This window comes from Patiria miniata, unplaced genomic scaffold, assembly GCF_015706575.1.
Source record: "Patiria miniata isolate m_02_andy unplaced genomic scaffold, ASM1570657v1 HiC_scaffold_16, whole genome shotgun sequence".
Lineage (NCBI taxonomy): Eukaryota > Metazoa > Echinodermata > Asteroidea > Valvatida > Asterinidae > Patiria > Patiria miniata.
This window is the reverse complement of record NW_024037054.1, coordinates 2,161,529-2,188,162: the sequence shown is the minus strand read 5'-3', so window position 1 is coordinate 2,188,162 and position 26,634 is coordinate 2,161,529. Positions and strand designations below refer to the sequence as shown.

At 37.4% G+C, this 26,634-nt stretch overlaps 1 protein-coding gene across 2 annotated transcripts in view; it reads left to right on the top strand.

The window, feature by feature from the left end:
* LOC119722649 (mitogen-activated protein kinase kinase kinase 13-B-like) overlaps positions 1-26,634 on the top strand; it is a 34,855-nt gene that overhangs the window by 1,021 nt on the left and 7,200 nt on the right. The window contains exons 1-8 of one of the 2 annotated variants that reach the window (XM_038192871.1): positions 9,316-9,560; positions 16,840-17,064; positions 17,518-17,777; positions 18,418-18,601; positions 19,011-19,202; positions 19,619-19,829; positions 20,181-20,287; positions 20,414-20,522. In XM_038192871.1, the coding sequence (XP_038048799.1) occupies positions 16,916-17,064; positions 17,518-17,777; positions 18,418-18,601; positions 19,011-19,202; positions 19,619-19,829; positions 20,181-20,287; positions 20,414-20,522 (1,212 nt within the window). In that variant the 5' untranslated portion in view covers positions 9,316-9,560; positions 16,840-16,915. Of the gene's footprint in view, positions 1-9,315; positions 9,561-16,839; positions 17,065-17,517; positions 17,778-18,417; positions 18,602-19,010; positions 19,203-19,618; positions 19,830-20,180; positions 20,288-20,413; positions 20,523-26,634 lie in introns of those variants that run through there. The other variant, XM_038192870.1, reaches the window with a different exon arrangement.

Here is a 26,634-nt window from a genome sequence, read left to right as displayed (position 1 = left end):
GGAAAATGTATACAATCGCGGAAATGACGTCAGGTTGCAACATTTTTTCCTACCGGTCCTACTAAAATGCATCAACAAGCGTCAACGGTCGTCAACCCAGCATCAACAAATTTTGTATAAGTTGTTGAACATCAGAAGTACCGGTAGCTTTATATGGTAGAAATAGAGAGAACATCTTCAGCATATTAATTATACTTAAAAATTAAAATCATAAAAAAGTTGGGGGTTTTTTTCAATGCGAAACCTACCGTACATGTACAACAAGTTTGTCGGTTTAGTGTTGGCCGCCATCTTGTTCTCGTGAAGCGGAGCTCTAAGCAAGATGGTGGCCAGTACTAAATTGACAAACCTCGGTGTAGGTTTCGGGTTGAAAAAAAACCCAGCATTTTAATTAATTTTAACTTTAATTTATATGCTGAAGATGTTCTTTTTCGCTATTTCTGCCATATATACAGCTACTTCTGATGTTTAAAAACGTATACAAAATATGTTGATGCTAAGTTGACGCTTGTTGATGCTTGTTGATGCTAGTAGGACCCCCAAATACCAACATCAAACCATGGAGGAATAAGAACCTCGTCAACAAAGGGAGCGGAACAATGCATGACTGTGAGGCGAGGGGAAGGTCGGGGGAAATGTAAAAGTGCGCTATCATCAGTCAGGGTACCAGTCTACAAGCGTCATGTTCCAGATTGATAGTCTTTTTAGGCCCAACGAACATTCAGAATTGTATGACATATTATTCGAAGAAAAAAGGGGCTTCATTTAATGTAAGTTGACTTCAGGAGACCTACAGTAATACTACCAAACATAGCACTTTGTTAGCATCATTGTTTTTGTAATGATGAAAATAATGCTTTTCCTACAATAAATTGGCATCAGGTTACTGTATTCTTGTTTGTATTTAAAAAAAAAAATTATTTAAAACAAAACAATTGAGCGAGTTGAGATTATGAATGATGATAATTTTCAAAAGTGTTAAATTGAAGGTGTGTGAAAATCTGTGCAAAGCTAGGTGCAGTTTTTGATATGACGTTGTAAATTAACGTATATTGCTTCAATACACATGTATTTTGTACTTAACTGGATTAACATTTGGTTTGATCATAGACCAAGGAAACGGACGTATTTGATGTACAGTTGGCTCCCATTAGTATTAATTCAGCCCGGCCTGACCACAGTGTTTGTTGTCTCTGCATTTCATATCATGGTTTTGCAGTTTGCACTTTACAGAGTGGATGGAAACGTTTCTCATAACCCAAACTCTATACTACTACGCCATAGGAATGTGTACAATACGGTAGGGACTGTGGATTTATTTATTTATTAGACCAGAATGTCATAACCAAATAAAGCGCTTGGACTTCACGGTATCACCTGTAAGAAAAAGAAAAAAGAGGAAAAAAGTTGGAGGTCTGTTAAGTTTCTGCTTCAGTAGGAAACAAGACCATAATTTCCCCTGGGATATGGAATTCTGTCCATCATTTGTAATTTGTGCATTATGTTCGTTTGAAGCAACCAAAGTGCTCCAATTCTAAAGAAGGGTGCTGAACAACTAACCTGATGAAGTTTCAGCTCAGTGAATGCTGTATATTCCGCGAAAACAATATTCTAGGATCTCGATTTCAAATCAAAAGTTGCTGAGTCATGTTTTGAATTGGGCCTGAATTCTGTGTCCGAGACACGTTCTCACTGAGCCGATTGCAGCTACGCGATGTCGCGCACTGAACCGACGAATTAAAGCAACTGTGCACACGTGTGCGTCATGTCAATACTTGAACGCGCTTCGCCGAATTAAAAACGAACTACTAATAGAAATTTCCAAGAATGCATGTTTAGACGCACCTTTGGAAATGGCCTTCTTTCATTGATTTCTTCAAAATGACAGCTTACCAAAACGAATAATTTCACAGGGACTTAAATCCCATTGCTGTCTTTAAACCAAGTGTGCTTTCTAACAATATTACGTCAGTTACTTTTTGGATAGCTGCAAATGATGGACTGTAAAGCCTAAGGAGTCTGTACTGCTGTACATGTATGGCCTTAGTTTCATGACCATTCTGGGTTGGGGAAACATTGCGTGCTTACACTGGTTTGCCAGATATGGCGCAAGTATGTAATATAATTTTATTCTAATTGTGCACAAACCAATACTGTCTTTGGATGAGACAGCCTCAGCCAAATTGATTTAGCTTGAAACTCAATCATTTCTTTCACTTGCTTTGCCCGTTTTGCATAATACTCTTTAACTTAATACGACTTCCATGATCTTTGTATTGATTTGTAAATGTTCTGACAAAAATTCTTAGCAGCACTAATTGGATCAAGACTGTGCAGTGGGAATCCTGAGAGAATTGTATTGATTGGCAATCATGGACACCGCCTAGGAGGCAGTGTTCTCCCACATACATTGTAATTAGCATCTTTAATGTCTCTGTATCCTATTGTGGATAACCCCACATTTATGACTCTTGGATAAGTGCCAATCTGTATGCAAACAAGAAAATAAAGGTTTTGTGTTGTGGTAGTTTTGCTTTACCATAAATGTGCCTTTGGGCAATATGCGGTGTGACACTAATGATAATATTCATGGAATATCTGCTCACTTTTTCATGCATTATGGAAATAAATAAAACTGCTGCAAACATACTGACTGGATTGACCTGAATTATATAAATTAAGACTAATAATCTGGCCTGATGTTTCTGTCCCCAGGGCGGAAATTTTAGGCCTGCTAAATTTTTATTCCTTTTTCAATATGATTAAAAATTCCTTCAAAATAAAACAGTGGTACTCAACTTAATTCTTGTTGTAACTTGATTGAGAATTCACTTTTCCTAACATTGTTAACCTGCACGTGCAAGACAAATTTTGCTTTCCCTTTGGGAAATTTACGAAAAAAGAGTTATTAACAAGTATACATGTATCATTCATTCATTTATTTTGGTATCTGTTCTGACCAATGTACTCATTTTAAATTATATTCTCTCCGTTCTGGATGGAGGATATTTCAAGAAATACGTGCAAATAATTGAAGAAATTTGCAGTTTGCTATTCATAGAAAATTGTCCCCAAAATAGAAAGATTGATATTGAAAACATATCTACTTGCAGTACATTTGTGCAACAAATGGTATGACAAGAAATTAGACATACATACATGACTAGAAATTATGGCTAGAAATTATACATGTATTCACATCTGGACTTGACTTGCATAGTCATGTAGATTCAAGATGTACCGGTACACATACCTCTTTAAACAATTAGGCCAGAATATCCTAAAAATATGTTTACTTAATCACAGCTTCCATTCTGTGTTACTCTTTTAGTAATGATTTAGTTTTATTTAATTATTGAAATTTCGACCCAGGAGAAATACAAATTATGTAGAGTTATTAAGATACTTTTTCATGAAGCAGACTTTACAATGTGCTGTAATTTTTCACTTGCCTTGCACCTGATAAAAAGCCCTGACTGATGATTCATTTATTTAAAAGAGAAATGCAGGGGGAAAAATCTTGTAATGTTTACGCAGCATTTGGTTTTCAAATAATGCAGAAACAAGTTTTTATTTATTTTCCATCTCTGGCTATTGACGTCACTATCTGCCCTCACAGAGTACGGTAATTACATACATGGATTGCTGTGAATATGCCATTTGCATGTACCTACGTACACACAATAGACACAAGCTGAAATGATTGTTGTATCATATTTATGCATGTACTCATATTGCGTACTAGTTTCCACATTGTATGTAATCGAAGGAAACTGATACGTATAATTGCACATACCGGTATGTACATAATAGGTAAATTCATTGGAGATTTTCTTTTAAAGTCCTAATTGTCATACCTAAGTTACATGTAAGTTCAGCGTAAACAAACTCATGATTCTGAACAATGCTTCAAAAAATGTGATCTTTTCACAAAAAATCATTTAAAAAAACTTTTGTATATCCATGGCTAATCAGTCTAAATTGTCCAAATACATGTACACATGTATGCAAATGTGCATATCTGTACTTTGGATTTTAAGAACGTCACTTTTGGGGTGAAAATCGTTGTTTTTTTTAATTGGTTGTATTTTTGTCAAGTCCATAATGAGTTGTTTTCCCTCCCATATCTTGGTAATTATGTACATGTGTACCAGCACATGTACCAGTTGACAAATCAGTGTGTATAGACCTAATAGTTTGAAATTTGTGGTGAATGAGAAGAATTTTTTTTTTTTTTACCAAAATGGTTTCAAAAATCAGTTTGTGGCTTTATGTTGTGGGTGATTTGATGTACATGTATCATCAAATGTTGAATTTACAGCACTGCATGAAACAGTGCGAGACAAGGTGTAGCATGTATGAAAAACATGGCACATTTTTAACTACTCAGTACTGGTCACTCTTGACCAATTACTTGCTGAATTGATACATACTGGTTAAGGGAAATATATTTACGTTGTATAGTGTATTCAACCTTTTTTTACCACGATGAAAATGTACCCTTCAAAGTGTAAACTCGGCTTTTTCAGCAAAATTAAAACTAATTTCAAATTTAATTTCAAGATCTTCAAATCATGTCCAGTCAAAATTGCTTCTTCACATCTAACACATTCCACTTCCAGCACACTCACAGTGAATAATCTGAAATAACACACAAGTGCTGCTTTGCCCCCGGCAGAAGAAATTGAACGGAGTCCGGGTGTGTGGAGGGGGGGGGGGGGAGAGAGAAGGGGGGCATATGTAGCAAGTAAATAAATCAAGCGATCCGAGGAGCGTCATTCTTTCTAGGCTGAGTGTCTCCGTGGATACGATGTGAGCTCAGGTGGAGTCAGATTGTCCACCATTTGACCTCTCTGGTTCAGGACACTGGCAAAGAGCGTGTAGGTCATCTCATGGCTATTTCATTGCACTGTTTTCCTTAAGCACATGTAGTACATTTGTACATTTTTATACATGTACATACATCATGTATATGTACAATGTACATATGTCCATGTACTATCACATGTGCATAATGCAAAGAGGTTTTTGAAATAAATGTACATGCCAAACACACGTACATGTAGGTCGAGTGAAGCCTCTTTTGATGAACTGTCATTATAATAATGTGATATTTACAACTATGCATGTACCGGTACATGTATGTATCATTTGGCTTGAGCTTACAAGGCAATCTCTTATCCAGATGTGGTGGAACTCGCTTTCGAAATCATACAATCGTCAGAAGAACTAGTGAGATTAAAGAGGTTCTCAAACCAATATGCTCTGGCTGATAGCTAGATGCTTCCTGACTGTCTTTTCATGATGTGCAATCCATTATGTTGACTATTGACTGCATCAGCAGGAGGAATTGTAATCTAAAACTTGATATGCACTTGATTTCATCATCAATCCAAGTGCGTACATGTTTCTGTAGTGCAGTATTAAAAAAACAAAACGAGGTTGGTTTACTGAACTTTGACTAACTTGAAATTGAACTGGCATGGGGATGGATGCTTTCAAACAGTGACCTATTATTGACATTTGAAGCTGCAGCTAGATTCTCAGGGTACATGTCAGATGTTTTTCAAGACGCAACACGACTAGGTGTAGGGAAAAAAGCAGGTTTATTGATGAAGATTAAACAGTGGGCAAACCAGCGTTTGCTTGCAGTACTAGGGAAAGAAGAAAGTTGACCTGTGCGAGCCAATATTTTTTTCTTGAGGGAATATTGAGGGATATTTTTTTTCTTGAGAGGGAAATAGCCCCACCTCATGATGTCTTGACCAATCACAGCTGTGATTAACATCCCACATGTGTGTACAAATGTCCAACATGGGTGTACATGTACATGTACAAGTACGACACATGCGCTATGTGTGCAGTGGGCGGGGCCTGATGGATCAATCCATACTACCCTAGCAATTGATGTCCTCTGTATATAATGTATACATTTTGCATACAGACAATGTAGTTTGTAATTTTCTGAAACTACCATTTTAATAACTACTAAGGTATTAAATGACAGCATTTTATGAGTATTTTTTGTTTTGATTTAGCTCTAGTTTAATGTGAAATTGATTGGCTATTTGCATTTTTCTTGCATTCTTGATTAGACTTTGTTGAGAAATTCATCATAGGATAATGTTCACAATTTATGCAACTGTGGCATTGTGGTAAAGGCAGCTTTCAATGCTGTTTTACTTTGCTTGAGGCCAAGTACATGTATACATTTCAGATCAAAGCCTAGTATTCCGCCCCAATAAAAACGCTCTTCCATTGTTGTGAATCTCTGCCAATTCCTTTGCTCCATTTGTTCCACAAATACCTTGAGGCAGCAGACTCTGGCTCCAGTATGGTAATAAACATGGTAATCGACCAAATTGGATTGGAGGAATCACGACCAGGTTATAGAATATTCATTACCAATTCCCTTGGCTTTGGAACAGGCAAATGTACCCAACACTGAGCTAGATGACTGATTGGTTGCCAGGATTTGTGTGCATACTGAATATTCATCACTTGAACATCAGTCCAGAGCTTAGCTTTTGAGGGTTGAAGGAGAGCTTGATATTTTTTTATGAGTTTAGTGTGTTCATACTGCATATTATGCATGATTGACCCATTGTATGCATATGAAGGTTATATACATGTGCTTTATACCACAACCCTACAAATATTTATCGGGTCACCTAGTGACAGGGCAACCGGCAGCTAACTTGTGGTCAAGAAGTGTGAGTAGTTTTACCTTACCTGATAAGTGTGGGTAAAGTCCCCTGACAAAGCTTGAAGTCTTATATTTGTTCTCTATAAATCACTACAGTACATCTGTTGTGCAAGGTTGCATGTACACAAGTATGGAATTAATTTGATAAGGTATATTGTGCATACATGCTTATAAATGCACAGAACTTTGCACACTGTTCTTTATAAATTGTTTTAGCTTCAATTAACCAACATGTACCGGTATACAAATTTACCAAAACAGCATTATTTTTTTTTCATTTAGTGTATGCGATAAAACAGGTTACTACTTAAATATCAGAGCTGAGTATTGTCATCTTAAGATATTTTTTGTGCCACATTGTGATATGCTGGTACACTGTCACAGCTGCATTCTCAGACCTGCTCTAAATTTTGTTTATTTAATGGTTAAATTTTCTTCTTGTCCAATATACGATACATAATACATTGCTACCAGTACATTTGGCTAAGTCCATAACTTCAATCTCATAGATTCATAGGCGTACATGTTGTAATTATTCATAAACATACTTGTATTATGTTCATTCTAGGCCATTAGACCACCAATCATGACAAATTCGACACATGCCAGGATACAACCATAGATTGCAACCCAGCACCCTGAACCATTAACGCTGCATGCCATCAGTGTGGTGTGCGCTTCAATGATTTTACTTTGGTCGCCATGGCAATGTTGACACCTGCTCTCATTGATATGAAATTGCTATTGATTTTGATCTGGGTGGGGTGGTGAATGGGAGTGGGACTTTTTTCTTTTGCACGTTATCCCAGCAAATGTCCGTAAAGAAAAGGCGAAACTGATGGAGTACATGTATGCACAATGCACATGGCAATTCCAAGCAAACGTGGACATGGCTGAAAAGTTGACAATTAATTAAATCTTCTTTTGAATTGCAAGCATCATAACCTCAAATGGGGGTATTAAATGAAATGAGGCAACAAGACCTTTCATTTTAATGGTGTGCCAGTGAGGTGGAATATGGTTCATTGTGTTGTTGTTGTTGTTGTTTTGGGGGCTGAAATTATGGATTTGAAGTAGTTTGTTTTTATGTGTAAAATGTGTTATTGTGAGTTTTTGTTTTTAAGGCAGAGAACAACTGTAATGCTAGTAAATGTTATCCTTTTTAGCATCGTATACATGAACCTGAATTTAGTCTTCATTTTTAGTGTCCATGTGATATCTTGTAAACATATTCAGTTGGTTATATTACACTTGTGATCTGAGGAAACTACTGAATTAAAATAAAGACAATTTTTGGCATGTCCCCTTAATGTTATGCGAGTAACCATGTATTTCCAAAGAATGACATGTTCAAATGGGGGACTGTATAACTTTTTTGTTGTCATCAGTGAAAAGCCTTGAATATTTGGTGTGTTCGAAAATGGAAACAGATACTCCGACTACATGTTTTATGCAGACCGCAGCACTCAGAATGTAAAAGGACGCAAACAAGTTTAACTTAGTGATTAGCAGAAGTTCCATATTTTTACACAACGAAGAGTTCATTCTGAGTGTGGAATGCGAAGCAGTCACTTGAATCACAAAAACCACAAAGTTAATTGAAATATATTAACCATATGAGTGCCCTACAAAAACAAGTTGTGAAACCTGTTGTCCCAAAGGACATCCGCTACTTGGCTTCCTTCAAAACAACTGAACGTCCTGTTTTTTCCTATCACTTCCATTGTCCTGTCAATTACTCTTGTGGTTGACTTTTGATTGGGCCATTAATCTGCACCAACTCCCCCTTAACTTGTCAACATTATTGAGGAACAGCTAGGGTATGGACTATACTAATAACCACTCCACTTGCAACCAAAATAGTAACAGGACGGTGAACTAAACAGTAGGTTTTGTGTACAAAACACTGAATACAAAGGAATGGGGAATAACCTGTATTACCTCATCAGCATGATGTCATGGCCTATTGTGTGGTCAAGTTTCTCTAAGGTGGCACCAAATTCAGGTCACTAACTCCATAATTATTATCCCATTGATTGATGGAGCCTGTTTTTTTCTGAGCCTTTCAGAGCTTTTGTTATCAGAAGGCCCTCGGGTATAGTTCATTTAAATAAGGTTCAGTTTGTATTGATGGAACAACAAAGGTATTCCGATTTGTTTGGCAGTTGATAGAGGAACTTTTTCCTGACATCTGATGGGTTGTTTAATCTGGATCAAACCACACAATGGCAAGAGCAGCAGGCTCCTTCCTGAGATCGAATTGAAGCTGGTCTTTTCATAGACGACAACCAGTGTTTGGTGATTTACACTCGGACTTGTAAACATGCACAGTTGTAGACCACCCATGTTTTTGTGAACCACGTTTTATGATGTTATCAATAGATCAGTGCATGTATAGTAATCAAGATATATTTTATCCCCCCCCCCCCCGGAAAACTATCAGCCCAAAACGCTCCTGGAGAGTCACTGCCTGGTACAGAGACATGTACATGGTTTTACCAATACTGAGAGATGATGTCATCATAAGCACCAACTGGTTCCCCATCTACCTGCATTGTGTCTTCTTCAACACATCTCTCCATTGAATATAATAAAAGGCAAAGATTAAAACCAGTGAGCCACATATTGTACCTGTACATGTGTAGACATGTACCATAGAGCTAGGACCCATGTACTTACTCCTAAAATGAAGTTGGAGGTTGATTGTTGTTTGAAAAGGTGGGTGGACAAGTCAGTTCATGTTCTACAGCGCAGATGCATGGTGTTAACGTACATGTACATACATGTACATGTACATGTGGCTGAGTATTTAACATCACAACTTCAGACGGCAAGCTGGTGTTTATAGACTGAGGTAAATACACCTACTTTTTTGTCGATATTTCCAGATATCGTAAATTTACTTACATTTTTTTCAAAATGTCCTCTGATTGATAACGTTTCTGAAGTTGTGATGGAGAGCTGGTGGTTTCACTTTGACAGCATGTGGTTTCAAAATTCAGATTCTGAATTTTAATTCAGATATATCTTTTGCAAGATTGTTATTGTGCTTCTACGTGTACAAGTACCTATAGATGATGACCATTTAAATACATACATGTACAAGTTAAATTAATTTTACAACAATTTCTTCAGTTTAGTTGTCATAGCTTTGTCAAAAAAAAGAGCAGAGAGCTGAGGAAGGTCAATTTCAAATCTTGAATAGTATTTGAATGTTGATCACAGATCTGTATTTGACCCGAGGCAGATGGTACATTTGCTGCACATTTTTCGCTTCGCACATGTAATTTGAGCTGTGAACAGTTACATGTACCAGTAGGTACAATGTTGTATCATTAATGTGTTGAGGATTGTAGGTTTCTAATTCATAGCAGTGTGTTTTTCATTGACAGATTTGGTTTCTTTATGGGTTTTTACTTCTATCCTTGTCATTATACATGCATGTGATTATTACAACACTTAGTTTGTTTGAAAGAAATTTGAAAACAAATTACATGTTCTACTCTATTAATAATTATAGGTACTGGTACAGTCCTGTTTATTTGATTAGGATTACTAGTGACAGCTAAATTTATGTACAGCTTTCCCTAAGTTCATACACGCACTGAGCACTTCAAACGTTGCAATTCAAATCAATCCAAGTAGCTGGCTCACTCATTGTGATTCATACCGTATTATGATCAGAACCGCTGGCCGTTGAAGTGTCATGTGACGAGCATTCCGATGAAAGCGCACTTGACTGGCGCAAATCCAGACCATTTTTTCTTCTTCTTGACACTGCACTTCATAAATTAATCATTGCCTGATGAGAAATTCCGTCCAGTTTGCTCTGGCATTGAGAAGGACCTTTTGGCTTTCATGACAAAGCATCTAGTGATGCAGTGATGAAGTTTCTTGTGGGTTTGTCCTTGTCCTAGTCACCTTGGAATTTTCTAATTAACGAACATCCATTTATTTGTATGTAGACAACTGAAGAGAAGAAAGCATTTCGATTGTTGTACATATATTGTACTATTACAATGTGTTTTCATGTTTTATGCTCTGCTGGCAAAGCCTAAGGGGTATATTGCCATTACCCATAGTTTTAAAACTTACTGTACATGTACATGTTTATTGTTTTTACAATGCACAATTACCTGAATAGTCATCCAGTTTTTCAAGAACAAAATAAATACATAGTACATGTGAATGATGTACATGTAGGACATTCAAAACAGTACGTACATGTTTAAAGATACTGTGGTACTGTATAAATTGTGCGTTGAAAATGAACAGTGCAAATTATACCAATAGTAAGTGCCTAAAAAAAATGCAAACTTGTGTACAAAAAATATACATGTACATGTACTGGTAGCTTCAGAATAAGACCAGTGTGCACAGTATTTTATGAAATGTTGAGATCTGCAATGGAAACTGTAAACAGCATCCGGGCCAGAGGTGCATATCCAATGCAGTACAGTAGTGGCTATCATTCCATACCCAACTATTCATACATGTACATGTATACATGTACATAATACATCTAAATTATTGTCTTATTTGCCAAATAGTAGCCTTGTACAAGTCTACTTAGTCTTTACTCAACATCTCATAAATTAGTCAGTAACCATTGAGATGCGTGACCGTGCGTGGATGAGTCGGTACACGCAAGATAAGTCCAAGATGTCATCCGATATGTCAGCATCTCTGGTGTGGTTTACATTAGCTAGCGAAAGAGAGAGGACACAATGTACGTGGGCACTGGGATGTGTGATGAAATGTATCTTTGCCCCTCTGTAATCTTCATCACTCGCTGGTCTGTTGAAATAACCTACATATGCAAAATGTCGGGGTGGGGGGGGGGGGTTGTGAGTTGGAAATGGTTCTTGTGGGATATTCATGCACTCTGTGTGCGACAGTGCATTTATGAATATACGTACAAATTGTACATGTATGTACATGTACATGTATGTACATGTACATGTATGTATATGTACCGGTGGATCGATTTATTTAATTCTTTTTTTTTTTTACTTAAAGCCATATTTAATTAGGGTATACCGGTACATGTATCTCCAGAAAATGCTGATCAGTATGGTTCCTTTTATAATATAAAACAAGCAAGTTAAAAAATAAGGACATATTTATTTGACTGAATGCGACTTTTTGAGTCAAAATTGAGGAGGTACATGTAGATGGACATGTGCACATACTGAACACTTACCGTACATGTACATGTACCTCAAATTACATGTACCGTACCATGTACATTGTAAAATGGAAATCATCATTCATCAATAACTCAATGTGTGCATGTATTTATTGGTATATTCCTATTCAAATTAATGGCATACATCTCTGAAAAACATTAAGTGTCAAGATTTTGCAACTTTTAATATTACGGGTACACTCACCAAGTTGGGTATTTTTTATAGACGTCTTACGTTGGCATTGTGGTCTCGTTTATTTCATAATGGTTCAATCCTGAGCCTTAGCCCTAGGGGAGTGGGAAGAATATTTAATCTCAAGCAGAAAGCAGACGCTGACTGCGCGGGCACAACACGCACCCATGCACAGACAGGCTGGCCAAGCAAAGCCCCACGGTGCATTACGATTAGTATCACTGGTGCCAGGCCGTCTCTAGTGTCGCATAAAGCCTTCCTTGAGGAGAAGCAACAACAGGCCAGCCAGCCCGCCAGAAGAACGGCTCCGTTCTTACTGAAAGGCAATTGGAGGTTCAGTTTCTTTGGAATTAAAGGAAACAAGAAGACGATGGGGTTTTGATGAGAATTGCAAACTGCTATGATTTTCCTGGTTTAGCATTGTAAGGTCTCAATCGGTACGATGATGTATTGAAAATTCTTCACATGTACATGTACATTGTAGGCTGTTCATGTACACCATGGAAGCATGGACCTTCTTGTACACGTACATGTATTATTAGAGAAGGTTGTGTAATGTTTTGTATTCCACTGCACAATTCTTAAATTAACACGCCAACCATGATTTCATAATCACTCAAAGTTTGCATATGGTTTCATCTCCAACAAGAATTTAGCTTTACGTTTGATTGTACATACTGAAGTATGTACATGTTAAAACTTCAGAAAGATAATGCTCAACTAAATTTGAATTGAAAATTGGGTTTGACATGTAACATTCCAGAGATCTTTGTCGAGATTGTTCTCCTTGTGTAATTTTTTTTTCAATTGGAAGGGGGGAGGGAGACAAGCCAACATAATGGACTGAACATTTATTGACAGCATCGGTGCAAACCTCATCTGATGTGTAGTTCGCAAGTCATCTGGAAAATCCGGTGCCATCCCATAGCGGTTGTTGGAAGCATCTTGCATCATTGATCATCTCCAGCCTGCATCACTGCGTCTTCAATCTCATCCTCCCCACACTGAACTCAGATGCTTCCACACACAAAGCTCATTAGGAAACGGATGTTGCGCACTTCTTTGTATTTTCCACTCATGACTTTGCTGTCAGTCCGTAGAGTGTGAAAAATGCTATTAATTCATCAAGCCATTGACATGGCAACAGACTGACACTTCAGCAAATAGCTGTCATCACAGCTTAATGATGTAGAAATCAAGAGATTTTTTTTTTGAGGGAGCTTTTTCTGATTTTGTAAAGGTCATTTACATGTATATATGTACACGTGATACACCAGTAGTTCAAAGACTGACACTCTGATAATATTTTTAAAGTAGAAACAACATTTTTCTATGCTGTTTATGCAATTAAAATAGATCTCAAAGTGAAATTGATCCCCTCAAGAAAACAAAATTGCTAGAAAATTAAAAATTTATCGAGCAAGAATTTTGGTATGGCCTAGAGCTTTAATATACCCATGATATTGCCTACTTCATTTTCTGTCTAAATCTTTTGGCTCATAACCTCAGGGTGTTACATTATGCAGCAATAATAATAAAGAAGATGACTGTATATTCAGACATTTTCAGATGGATATATTGTACATACATACACATGTTCACAATGTGCAAATGTACACTCTTAGCATAGCAGTGTACTACATGTACAGTACATGTATACATGTACGATTTATGTACAGTGTGTGTGCATGTGTCTACTGTACCCATGGACAACTTTTGGACCCCTTTAATGCTAAGGCTGTGTTAAAGCCCCAGCCTAGCCGTCATTGGTGCCACGGTGTCTGATACTGTGTTGATTGGTATTCATGGAGCGTTCTGCGCTGCCTAGTTCAAGCGCCAGCCTCACACTTTTTAGCGCTCTTCCTAAATGTCCATCGTATTATATTTTTTTCCCTTCAACCGGAAGGGTCTCTAAATCGCCAATGCACTCAGATTGAATAATCTGGGAGTCTTACAGCAATAGAATGCCCGGGTCAATATTTTCAGCATTTTGCTTGACTGGAGGATTGAAGGATTGTTTAGTGTGTTAATCTGTTAAGATTTGACCAGATTGGTTTTATTTTAACCTTAGCACAAATTGTAACGTATAGGCCTACCTGCAGGCATTGTAGTTGACAAGATTATTGAAAACGATAAATTCTAGGGATTGTACCGACGGTACACGTTTATGCGGGCCATTCCTGAATGTTTTATGCTTGATTTTACCATTACCAATGTTTCAGTTTGGTAAAATTTGGTAATTTTTGGCCACAAACATGATAATTCATGCACAGTATACATGTAAGATAGAAATATGCTGAAAAGGTCTTTCATGAATGTTGCCAAACTACATTGTGCAAATGTTAGTAATTAAACACCCCGGCAATTGTGGACCTAGGACAAAAGGGTTAGGGCACAGACAATATGTCCACGATTGACCGAACGTCCACGATTGAAATTTGTGTACAAACCCAATGAGAGCTGATGCTAAAAAGTTGGAGTACAAACAAAGGAATGAGGATTAGGGACAATAGGGGCTGTACCTGTATGTGTACATGAACCGGTACCTCTTTGCAAGGATTTTGTCAAAAATGGTGCCAAATGTATTGTATACGTACGTGTATCATTAAATACATGTACATTCACATGTACATAAATGTGTGCATGTACATGTACATGTACATGTACATTGTACATGTAGGTGTAAATGAACATGTACATGCATGGATGCGTATATGTACATCATTTAGGTGCATATTGTATGTGTACATGTACATGTAGATTACCAGTGAGCATGTGCATCAATGTACAATGTACATCAGGCAGATAGCAGTGGGACTGCCATACCTCGACTGCATTAAGCACAATTCACATGAGGATTCCTCTGGCAGTGGATTCTGCCTGTGGCCAATATGCCATTAGCTGGTCCCTTATACTATTACTATGATGTGCATACATGTAGTATGGAATATTCATACAAACACAAAGCACAAGCATGCAGTTGCGTGCTTAGTCAGAACTGATTATTGACACTTGTCATAAAAAACCTTTAATCATTATGCATGAGAGTGTTTACACATTTAATGGGTTGTTCAAAATTGGCACATTCATTTTCCTGTATGTACCGGTACAGTATAACCACTGTGTGCTCATGTATTTTTTATTTCATATTAATTTCTTTCATAACTAAATGATGACCATTCAGTGTAAATATTTATGTTTGATACACAATAAACCATGCATGTACTGTATGTACTGCATTTAATATGAATGAGTGTAAATTTTGCATATTGCTAGTAGCTTTTGTGGCCTAAAAAAGTACATTTAATGTATACATGTTCAGTTAAGATCGGCAGTGAAGAGTCTATTTTCGGGTTTTATTTAATTTAATGATAAAATGTATTGTATGCATGACCACAAATAGTCATCATGTCAACCAGATACCATGAACAGATGAATTAGAGAACATCGCTGTGTATGTTCTCTCCCGAGGCCCAGAGGTCTGCATATGGAAGCAGTGGGCCGGCCTCGTGTGTCTCAGTCTTCTGCAAACCATAATTGTGAATAATTGCCGCTAATAAGCCAAGATTTGCGCCAAAACATATGATAGCGTGAGGCCAGCAGATGGTAGTGCTGTATAGCTGCAGGTTATGGAATTATTCTTTGCATTAATTTGAATTAATATGGCTTGCATACATTTTGTATATGATATACACCATGTACAGTGGAAAATGAATAATACAGAAACTGTACGCACTGCACAATACATGCATGTGTGCACTGTATGCAATACATGTACATGATCGTAATTAAAGTGCAACATGTACAACATGTATTGTTTCATTGTACATACTATTTAATTTTCTTGTTTAAATCATGTCAACGAAAATTGTTCACAGCTGTCTTGTTGCTGATACGTTAGGTTATACATGTAAATTCCTTTTGATAATCTCAAGGTTCCTCCTGTATATCATTTACATGTACAGACAGGTGTAGTGTACATATTGCAGTGTGCAGGCACAGTATATAAATCATCATATTTCTTCTTTATTTTTCAAATTAATAGGAATATGTACGTGTCATAAATTTTAAGGAATATAATTGTAAATTTGCAGAACCTTCATAACCATACCAGAAAATTAAACATATATATTTGTTGTTTTTTCTATGTTTTGCCCCCCATACTGTTCAGCAGTGAAGATGCTATCATACATATTTTTGTTATGTCCACAAAGGTCATCAGTATGCCTTGCTCAATGGTCCAGCGTATTGTTCACTGTTTCCTGTGTGAACAGTAAACAATGCACATTTTCCGTGATCCCATTCCATTCCTTCAAAATTACAGGATTTTGCAGGACTCAGCAAGGTGCCATTTGTTTCTTGCACACTTTGGAGTATTTGTTGAAGTTGAGGTTCCTAGCAAATTAAGTTCAGTGAATACCGGTACATGTAAGAGCTGAAGATGACTGAAATTAATAAAAGAATAATATTAAGTAGTACTAAGTAATTCCTAACTTAAATAAGGAAATCGAGCCATCTAATTTAATTTTTAAAAAAAGTAATGGAGCTGCTCTTTAACCACTAATGTAATGTGAGCTGATAAACATGCATCAACTCAAACTCGAACCTGATAGAGACATTAAGCCGATATATTGGCTTAAATGTCATGTGCATTGTTCAATAATTATATTTAATTAAGGCAGTTCCGTACTCAAAGATTTAAAAGAACGGTAGTATTTACTTCGCCTTGTTTTTTTTTCTGTATTGATACAGATCCAGCCGTTGTCTCCATCACCAGAAGTGTTCTTAATTCTACTCTTGTCGCAAACCTGATCAGAAAGCGTCCCCTATGCCTGACATCGCGGTGGGCATGGCCACCTTGTCTGTGACGGACTGTGGAGGTCACATGGCCAAGGACAGACCAATGACCAGTCGCAACAGCCCGGCCAAAGTCAACGTCGTCAACAACATGGAGAGGAACCGAGAGTTCAGCAATTGGTAAGTTCAAGCTTTTCTGCTTTTACTGTTTGTCGTATCCCCAAAATACAAGACAGTCGAATCTTTTTTTTGGCCTCTTTTACAAAAATGTAAGTACGTGTACAGGAACGCAGTTGTTTAGATGCAGGTCAGGAACTACCCTCCTTGAAGTAATTACTTTTTGGAGTTTCAAGGTTTTTTCCCAATTTTTTTTTCTTTTCAATGGACATTTCTTTAATTAAATATTTCTCAGAATGTCAGTCCTGTGCTAAAGGAAATTTAAAATCAAGAATACATTGTTGATATGAACAAAATACCAATACGTTTGATTGTAAATGTATGAAAATAGAATTGAAAATGAAAATAAAATTGAACTGTGTCGTTTGTTTCTCAGGGCGAAAAAATTGTAGCTGGAAACACCGTTTTGCTGTATTTGCATGATTATGCATAATGTTTCTTCCCCTACCCCTCCAGTGTTTTGCAACTTGAGGACTGTGAAGAAATTGACCTGACATCACCACGCAATGGCCTCCCAGTCAAGAAACACGACACCTCCAGCAACAATAACACCAACAATGCTACGGCAACAACCAACAACATCAACGCAAACCGAGAGAATCAGGTGGCGTTCAGCGGCGGTCAACGACGCAGCTTGTTGGATGGGTTCCTAGGCTGCCTCAGACCAGTCTGGACTATCATCGGCAAAGCCACTGCTGCCGAAAAGCAAATCACGGGTGGGTTTCCCTAGCTAAAGAGTCACCATTACATTTTGTGGTTTTTTTTGCTTATTTCAAAACAGAGAAGTTTCTATCTTTCATAAAAACCTGATTTCCAGACGTGCATGTGAATGGCCCTCAAGAGAGCTTCACAATGATACACAACGGGCCTTCGGTGTTAAACATCTTTAAACCAAATTGCATCATGAAACCAAATATGAAGATAAATTAGATTGGTAAAGATCATGACACATTTGAAGTCATGTGTGTTATTGGGAAGCGCTTTGTTCATCAACCGGTGATATTACCAAAATGTATTGCTCTAAAAAAAATAGTAAGAACTGCCTCGTAAATTTATCCTTATGGGGGGAAACAAGCCGTAAATAAAAGCTAAAACTGAAAATAGCATTGAAGTAACAGTAAGGGCAGCAACAGACGCGACATTGTGGTAGTACACACGTAGGTAAGGATGATTTAACATTCTCACTAGGATGTAACATGCTTTGTGAATCCCATCAAATGAGATTAAAAAAATATATTTTAAGAAGCTGCAACTGAAACGTGGCAATAGCGCTCCATGAGAGAGGTACTCAATCCCAACTCATACACTTCTTTATATTGAAGATACCATGTGTTGGTTTTCCTTTTTTCCCTGTAGATAACTGGGAGGTCCCCTTTGAAGACATTCGCAATCTCCAGTGGCTGGGCAGTGGGGCCCAGGGAGCCGTGTTCCTCGGTACATTGCGGGGAGTTGACATCGCTGTGAAGAAAGTCCGAGATGAGAAGGACATAGATATCAAGCACTTGAGGAAGCTGAACCACCCTCACATAGTCTCCGTCAAGTAAGAGTTGCAATATGATATAACCCTCTTGGCCCTCAGTTAATCAACAGGTTGGGTATACAGGGTCAGTTTGATAGAAATTTAGGGATTCATTCCCTTCAAATATCGAATAACAGCCCAGAATTACCCATAGTCGATAAATCTAGATGTAAATCCAACATTGCTTTAAAAAATAAAAAGAACTCAACAAAAATGCCTGTAAATGTCACAAAAATTTCCAACAAGTCTTAAGATTAGTTTTTCCCAACACAACATTAGGTGCTTGTAAGAATCTTGGCACATGTGTACATGTCCTTAGATTTTCAAACCCTTACATGTTTGTTTACTTATAAGTGTTTCACAAAACTCAAGTCACAAAATGAAACCTGATTAGACGGTCATGCTCCCTGAATCCATCTGTTCTATCCAGGGGTGTGTGTATGCAAGCACCGTGCTACTGTATCCTGATGGAGTACTGTCCGTGCGGTCAGCTGTATGAAGTCTTGAGGGAAGGCCGTGAGATTCCGCCCAAGCTGATGGTGGATTGGAGCAAGCAGATTGCACAAGGAATGAACTACCTTCACATGCACAAGATCATTCACAGAGATCTCAAGTCTCCAAAGTAGGTTTTAAATGCCTAGTGGCGGACATGACTTGTGTCTTAGGGTTGTCACTTTAAGTAATTTTCATCTTCATTATATGATATGTATTAAACCTAAGTTCTAAGAAGGGCACCTTCAAAAAGCACAGGTTGCGTGCAAGTCTCCTGAATGTAAACAGCAAGGAAAATACAGGGGAAAAAATGATTATTCATGGACAAATACAGTGTAAGCGTGGTACATGCTCACTGCTAAGACAAAGAATAAGATATTGTGAGAATTTGAATTGCTCAATACACCTGTCGGTTTTGATCATAAACATTAAGCCATAACTTTGTTTACAAATTTCACCCAAGCAGTTTTTGTATCACATTGCGTTAGTGGGTGTTACTTGCCATTATGACTAATATTGTTTCTCTGTCTTTGTGCTCCCGTACAGTGTTCTGGTGGCATTCAACGACGTCCTGAAGATCTCAGACTTTGGCACCAGTCGAGAGTGGAATGAGAAGAGTACTAAGATGTCCTTCGCTGGCACGGTGGCATGGATGGCTCCAGAAGTCATACGTAATGAGCCATGCTCAGAGAAAGTAGACGTCTGGTCGTTTGGGGTAGTGCTGTGGGAACTGTTAACTGGTGAAATGCCCTACAAGGTGAGGCCATTGACAGAACAAATTCATGATTTATGAGCAGCTGTTTTCAAAGCAAAGGAGGGATTTTTCTTTCTTCATAAGATATACTTGACATGCAAGCAATTCTAGCATAATGAAAGGAAGTGTAATGTCCGTTACAGAGTCGAGTAACCGTGATATCTCATTAATGATTCAGAGAAATGATCCAAAACTCCTAGTCTGTAATCTCCTTGACCATTACTAGATGATGGATGTATAAGATTTGAAAAAGACATTCTCAGGTTTCATTCACTGAGCTCTTAAAAGCTCTAGTCATGGACATCACATAATGCTGGAATTGGCCATGTAAGAATTGCTTTGATATTCTTTCAGGACGTGGATTCCTCGGCCATTATCTGGGGCGTTGGCAGCAACAGTCTACAGCTGCCCATTCCATCCACGTGCCCAGAGGGTTTCAAACTGCTCATGATGCAGTGCTGGTATGTTTGTGTCTTTATCTAGGATTTTCATATATTCTGACTTAAATCCTGGTATTTTTTGTGTGAACAAATCTATATTTCTGACTCTCAAGCTGACTTGTGTTATCAATGTTCTGTGTTTGGCAGGAGTGCTAAACCCAAGAATAGGCCATCCTTTCGGCAGATTTTGATGCACATTGACATTGCCGCGGCTGACTTTCTCTCCACTCCACAGGAGGCCTACTTCGACAAGCAGGTAAGCGGTCAACCTATCGTTATCCTGATTTTTTTTTTTTTTTTTTGGCACGGAATTGCTTTCTTTAGTTGGCCAGAAATAGGCTGCCATCTTTTCCAGAGAGATCTAGCTGTTGGCTAGTTTCCACTAATACTGCAAAAGCAATACTATGTCAGTGCAGAGAAATACAACCAATTTTTCCTGTGTGTGTACATCCGCTTGCTAAAAAGTTAAATAATATTTTGCATGTAAATTGTTAACCTTGTTTTTGGAGGGGGAGGGTGTATTGACATTTATAATACTCTTTTCTTTTTAGGTTTTCATCCAACAAATAATATTTGCTCGTAAAATATCAGTTATCTACAGAAATTGGCAAACATTCCAAAGGCATTAGTCTTCAGCTTTTTTTCCCCTATTTTCTGGTCTCTTGTTTGATCAGATTCTCTATCATAAGTGGACTGCAAGTCCACCCCTTTTACCCACACAATAGATTTGTGTTGTTCTTAATCCACCTGGACGTAATGCAGCTAGGTTTTGTTTACTCTGCACCTGGCTGGCATTCCATACACCTGTTTCTGGATCTAAAACCTGTTTGCAACATTCCTAGCATAGTACTGCCTTATTATCTACTTGCTTGAATAAAGAAGCAGCAGCTGTCTCTATAAGACTTCATTACACCTTATCACTATGATAAAAGAAATTTACTGGGACGATTATCAACTCAAGTTTTGATTAACCCTAACTCCCTAGCATCTTTTACTAGGAACTGGACCAAGTCCATCAAAATTCATCAATCACTGTATGTTCGATACAAAACTGTACATTACATAATGGAATCCACCACTGGCGCACTGGTTGACATTCATGGACTTGCTACACAGCTTTTATCACAATAGCAGTACAGGAAGCTAGGCAAAATCAATCGGATACACCTACCCGGTAGCACTGCATCAGGCCATGGGACCCAATCTATCATACTCCATCAATATTTAGTCATGCCAGCCTTCCTTGACCAAGTCCCACAAAATCCACCAAAATGGGGGGGGGGGGGGGGGGGTTGGATTTTGATGGAGTTGGAGTGGTTAGGGTTAAGACAAATTATGCTAAAATTTGTGAACTACACTTGTAATTTAAAGCAGTGGTATATTAAAACTAGCATGGATATTTTAGTGTGACAGGCATGCGTATATCAGTGTATAATTACTGTAGCAATCTGTGGACTTAAGCATTCCCTTATTGTTGCCCCCAACAGGCAGAATCTTTGATGTTATGTTTTTTTAAGCAGACTTTCTTAGTTACAAATCACATGCGTGTAAATGCGCGCGTACATGTACTCTTTATTTTGAATTGCAAATAACATCAATGAGTTTTGGGATGATGTTGTCACATGTAGGATATCAAAACTTGAAAAGTAAGGTTCATACACCACAAAGGTTAATAAATATATATAGCGTTGTGATATATTTAATTGATATACAATCACTACACCGATACAAGCAGACAACTTTTCTATGTTTGCATTACCTTTGATGATACAAGCGTGACTCAATTCATACAGATATGATTCAACAAGCCAGACCTTTTGTATAGGTTCTTGAAGCCAGTTAGGTCAAAGTCCCTGCAACCCAAAAAATTGCCCCAAAACAGTCAAAGGAATATATTGTGATATTTATGAAAAGAGAAAAAAATAAACAAGTCAGATTTTTAAGTCGTTGGCGGGTAAGATATGATACCAATTTTGGGTCAAAGATAACTATGGGTACTGTGTAGTTGCGTGTAATTACGTGGGTGATGTGGGGTGCAAGTCCATTGTGATAACATTGCTACGCGTACATTATTTGTTCTCGCCCACGTACTGTCCAAAGATGGGTTGCAAACAGATGGGTCAACCAGAGTTTCTATGTATTGGGCGTGATTAGGGCAGACATTCCTGACATATATTCCTTGTCTTTCAGTTATCAGTTTATGATGGTAGAAAATTGAAGTAATAATTTGTCATAAGAAAAACAGTCCGCCTAAATTATCAGTCCAAATCAAATTCAGTTCCTGTACGTGTTCTTTTCCATGCTCTAAGTAGCACATGAAATTCCATCTTTCACGACATCAGTATCAAGAAAATTTTGTATGTCATTTATTCAGCTCACCCAAAGTGACATTTCTTTTTGGCCTTTTGTTGGTGATAACAAAATATGACCATTTTAATGGCGTGATCTTTTCCATCGTTATTTTGCTGAGAGTGTTAACAGCAGCGTTAGCTTCGCCTCTCTTGACCTTTTAGTGCTTGATAGTTTATTGATCACTCTCCGCCACGAATCTTACATTTCGTTGTTCACCTTTACACGGAGGCCAAACTAGAAGCAGTGCCTAACGGTGGCTGCTCATGATTATTCATTCCTTACTACTGAGTGGAATAATACACTGCCAAATAGAAAACAGACCAGTACTCCCTTCATAGTTAATAGATAACCAAGTGTATTGACAAAGCGAATTCCTGGCATCCTTTCTCTTTAAGCAAACACACTTTTTTGTTGTATCAGTACTAATATCGGAGCAGTTGTTCTAAGAATTTGCGCCCGAGCTTCTCTTGTTCAAAGTCAACTTGATTATAATTAACCGTAGTCCATGGAAACCATACCATTCATATCCAGTCGATAGATAATGACAGTTTGTTGATGATGGCTCTGATGATAGATTACTAATGAATAATTTACAAAAGGATAACCACTGTTACCGGTACATGTAAATGTGCCAAAATTGGAATGGGCATTAGTACATGTACATGTATACATGTATAAACATACCAGTACATGCATGTGTGCTGTCAAATTCTCTACAGTATACATGCATAAGTCCTTTTTGTAATATAAATAACATATTGACACCATACCTACGTGTATACTTACCAATACCTTTATACCTCAAATTGCAGGCAAAAAGAGTCTACTTACATAATTTCTGGGTGTTTTTTTTTAAGAATTGAATAATTTGACATTTTATGGATTTTTTGCCTGTAAATATCATCATTGCAAATGGATTATGATTTCTGAAATGTTTTTTTTTCTTCAGACAGTAGCCACCATTGATAATAAAGTTATACTATTTTTTTTAAATCACTCATAGAAATTTACCCTCAAATTTTTTTTAGACTTTGTACACGTATGTAAACACAATTGTGAAAGTGGGTGCAGAAATTGGATTGTGATGAGTGAATTTAAGTTCCGAATCATAGTGTACATGCACATAATTATGTAAATGTCTTTTTGCCATTCCCCATTCCTGTGACACAAGTCAAGTGCAGTGAAAGCAGTTCTGAATGGAATTGAACTTGCTTGAACTGTATGCATAAAGGTGAAGGCTGGCTGATTGTGGGCGTACATGTACGTGTACATGTTATTATAATTGATCGGTTGTACAGGTCACTGATGTACATGTATGCGTATAGTGGCTGGTTTCATAACAGTCTCAGTGCAGTATTGAATGCCACCATATGCTGTGTGTTTACAGATGCTTATTTGCATATTAAATATTACCTGGAAAAAAAATAAGTATTGAATCAATACAAGTGTACATATGTCAGCACAAATGGAAAACAGTTAAGCATGTAGAAATTGCCGCTGAATGATTTCATACTTTTGTTAGGGTTTAATGAAAGTGACATGAACAATTCTTAAAATTGCCTTTCAATATTTTTGATTATTGGCAGTATATAAATACATGTACGTCTTTTTTCTTTCTTTTTTGTCATTGGATTCCATGGGAAAAAGCAAAATGTTGAAACACTTGGTTTAAAATTGTCGGAGTCTTTATAGAATGATTCAAAAGTAATCAATGATATTGTGGTATTTGTCATTGAATGTCCACAAGGGACACATTGGTAGAGTGTCATCAATAAAAAACAACAGATTGGGATTGCATCAACAATTATACTGACATTTTTCTGGGAGAATCATGCAGTGGGCAAGACATTGAACCATACGATAGTTATTTAGGATCGAATATTTGTTGAAAAGCTCTTTTTTCAAATTTCATGACATTTTATTGATTACTTTGAGTGGATATTTATAGTTTATTGGCTGTTTCGGCACTTTTGCCGAAACAGCCTTTGTTTTCGTTAAGATTTTTCTTTTTTTCTTTTTTTTTTTTTTTCTTTTTCAGTCATTTTGCCCATAGCATTTGTACACGTTTTTTTGTCACCGGCACTTTGGGCACTAAAATCAATCCGATTGACTTTATACTTGGCACACACTTAGACCATCATCTGAAGTGTTGTGCCGAACATTGACGTCATCGTGACGTCATCGACTAATTTATTATAGAATTTTGAATATTTAATTTTTCCCATAGACTTTGTACACAGAAATCGAAAAAAAATTGTCGATTTTCAAAGGGCATTTTTAACTCTTTGCCAGTAATTCATTTGCACCAATCTTTGTCCAAGCAAAGACCATAATTCAAACAACCTTGTGTAATGATGACGTCATGATGACGTCATCCTGTGTGTATTTATAGGCAATTAAATTGTGACACTTTTAATATTTAAAAATGCATAAGAAATCAACCGTACGCGTCCGCAGCATTCTGTTACCGGCAAGTGGTAGAGTAGGTTGAGGTCTTTATTTCATTCAGTGTGCGTGAAATCACGTGACCCTTGCTTCCGGTCGAAAAAGGCCAAAACCGGAAGTGGCTTATTATTTGAAAATGGTAATAGATATGAACTTGCTTTTAACGGTGTTAGTCTCTTGACTAAAAGTATTCTTCAAATCATCTACCAATGACATCATGCAATCTTCGAGCGCCCTCTAGCGACAGGTTGAAAATTTGCAAAAATGTATTTTGAATAGATGTCTGTGGTGAAGATTGTCGGAATCGCCTAAATATTGGTGTATATGATGACCTTGACCCACTTAAGACGTGTGCGAAGTTTTAGGCGAATGACGTCATCAGACCGGAAGTTATAATAAAAAGACCCTTTTTCATTTGAAAATTCCTGAAAAATCAACCATGGCAGTTTTTATGTTAGTTTTTACTTTAATTGTCGATTTAAGGGTAGGTCTAACACATTTCAAAGCTTCAAGGCAAAACGCAAACTCGGACATGCCCTGCGCACGCTTAAAACTTCAGGTTGACAATACATCTGCTCTAAAACATGCACAGAACGTCTATATGTACATACACGTGCATTACGCACATACATCGTACATGTATGTCAGTCAGCCTGCAGAGCACGTGTTGCCGAAGTCAAATCCTGTCCACATCACAGTGACCGTTTTAGCCGATTTTCGGCTAACTTTGACAGATTTTATGTTCATGCCTGCGCATAGTCAGGGACGTATAATAAAAAATCATAATGCCAAAAAGCCCCATGTTACGTATTTAAAGGTGCAGTTTTTCTGCAGTGGGATTTTCCACAAGTCTTTTCCTATACAACACTGATATCTTACTGAGTAGTTCTGAACTTCAGCCGAGAATTACTATGAGAAGGAAAGAGAAATCGTATTTTTTTTCGCGCTGTCATTCGATTGAACATATTCAGAATATCAAGTAATATTTCATAAAAATGTTTCAGTTCAAAGGCAAAGTACAAATTTAAAGGTGCAATTTTTCTGCAGTGGGATTTTTTTTAGCCCGTTAACTTTGTACACGTGTTAGCCCATTGACGTTTTCAAGCCACCATTTCTATAACTTGGCGATTAGAATCGTCATCAATGTTACAGCCAAGGAAGACCCTCATACAAAAATTATGCCAAGACTATGACGTCATGATGACGTCATCACCTAATTTTTTTTATTGATTTTTGAAAATTTACGTGCATATTATGAAGTCCTATATCTACAGAACTGTAAGTCTGATTGGGTTGAAACTTGGTATGTGGCTAGACCGGGATGTGTTATAGGTAGAAAAAAATTAGGTGGTCGAGACCTGAACATGATTTTTGCGGGAATTGATAGAATTATCGAGGGTCTTCATTTTTTAAATATGCGCAAATAAATCACGTGACCCTTTCTTCTGGTTGAAACCGGAAGTGCTTTGTTATTCAAAATTGGTGAAAGACGTGAACTTGCTTTTAACGATGTTTGCTCTGGCTTAGTTGTTCTTTACCATACTATTACAGTAATAGATGAAACTTTATGT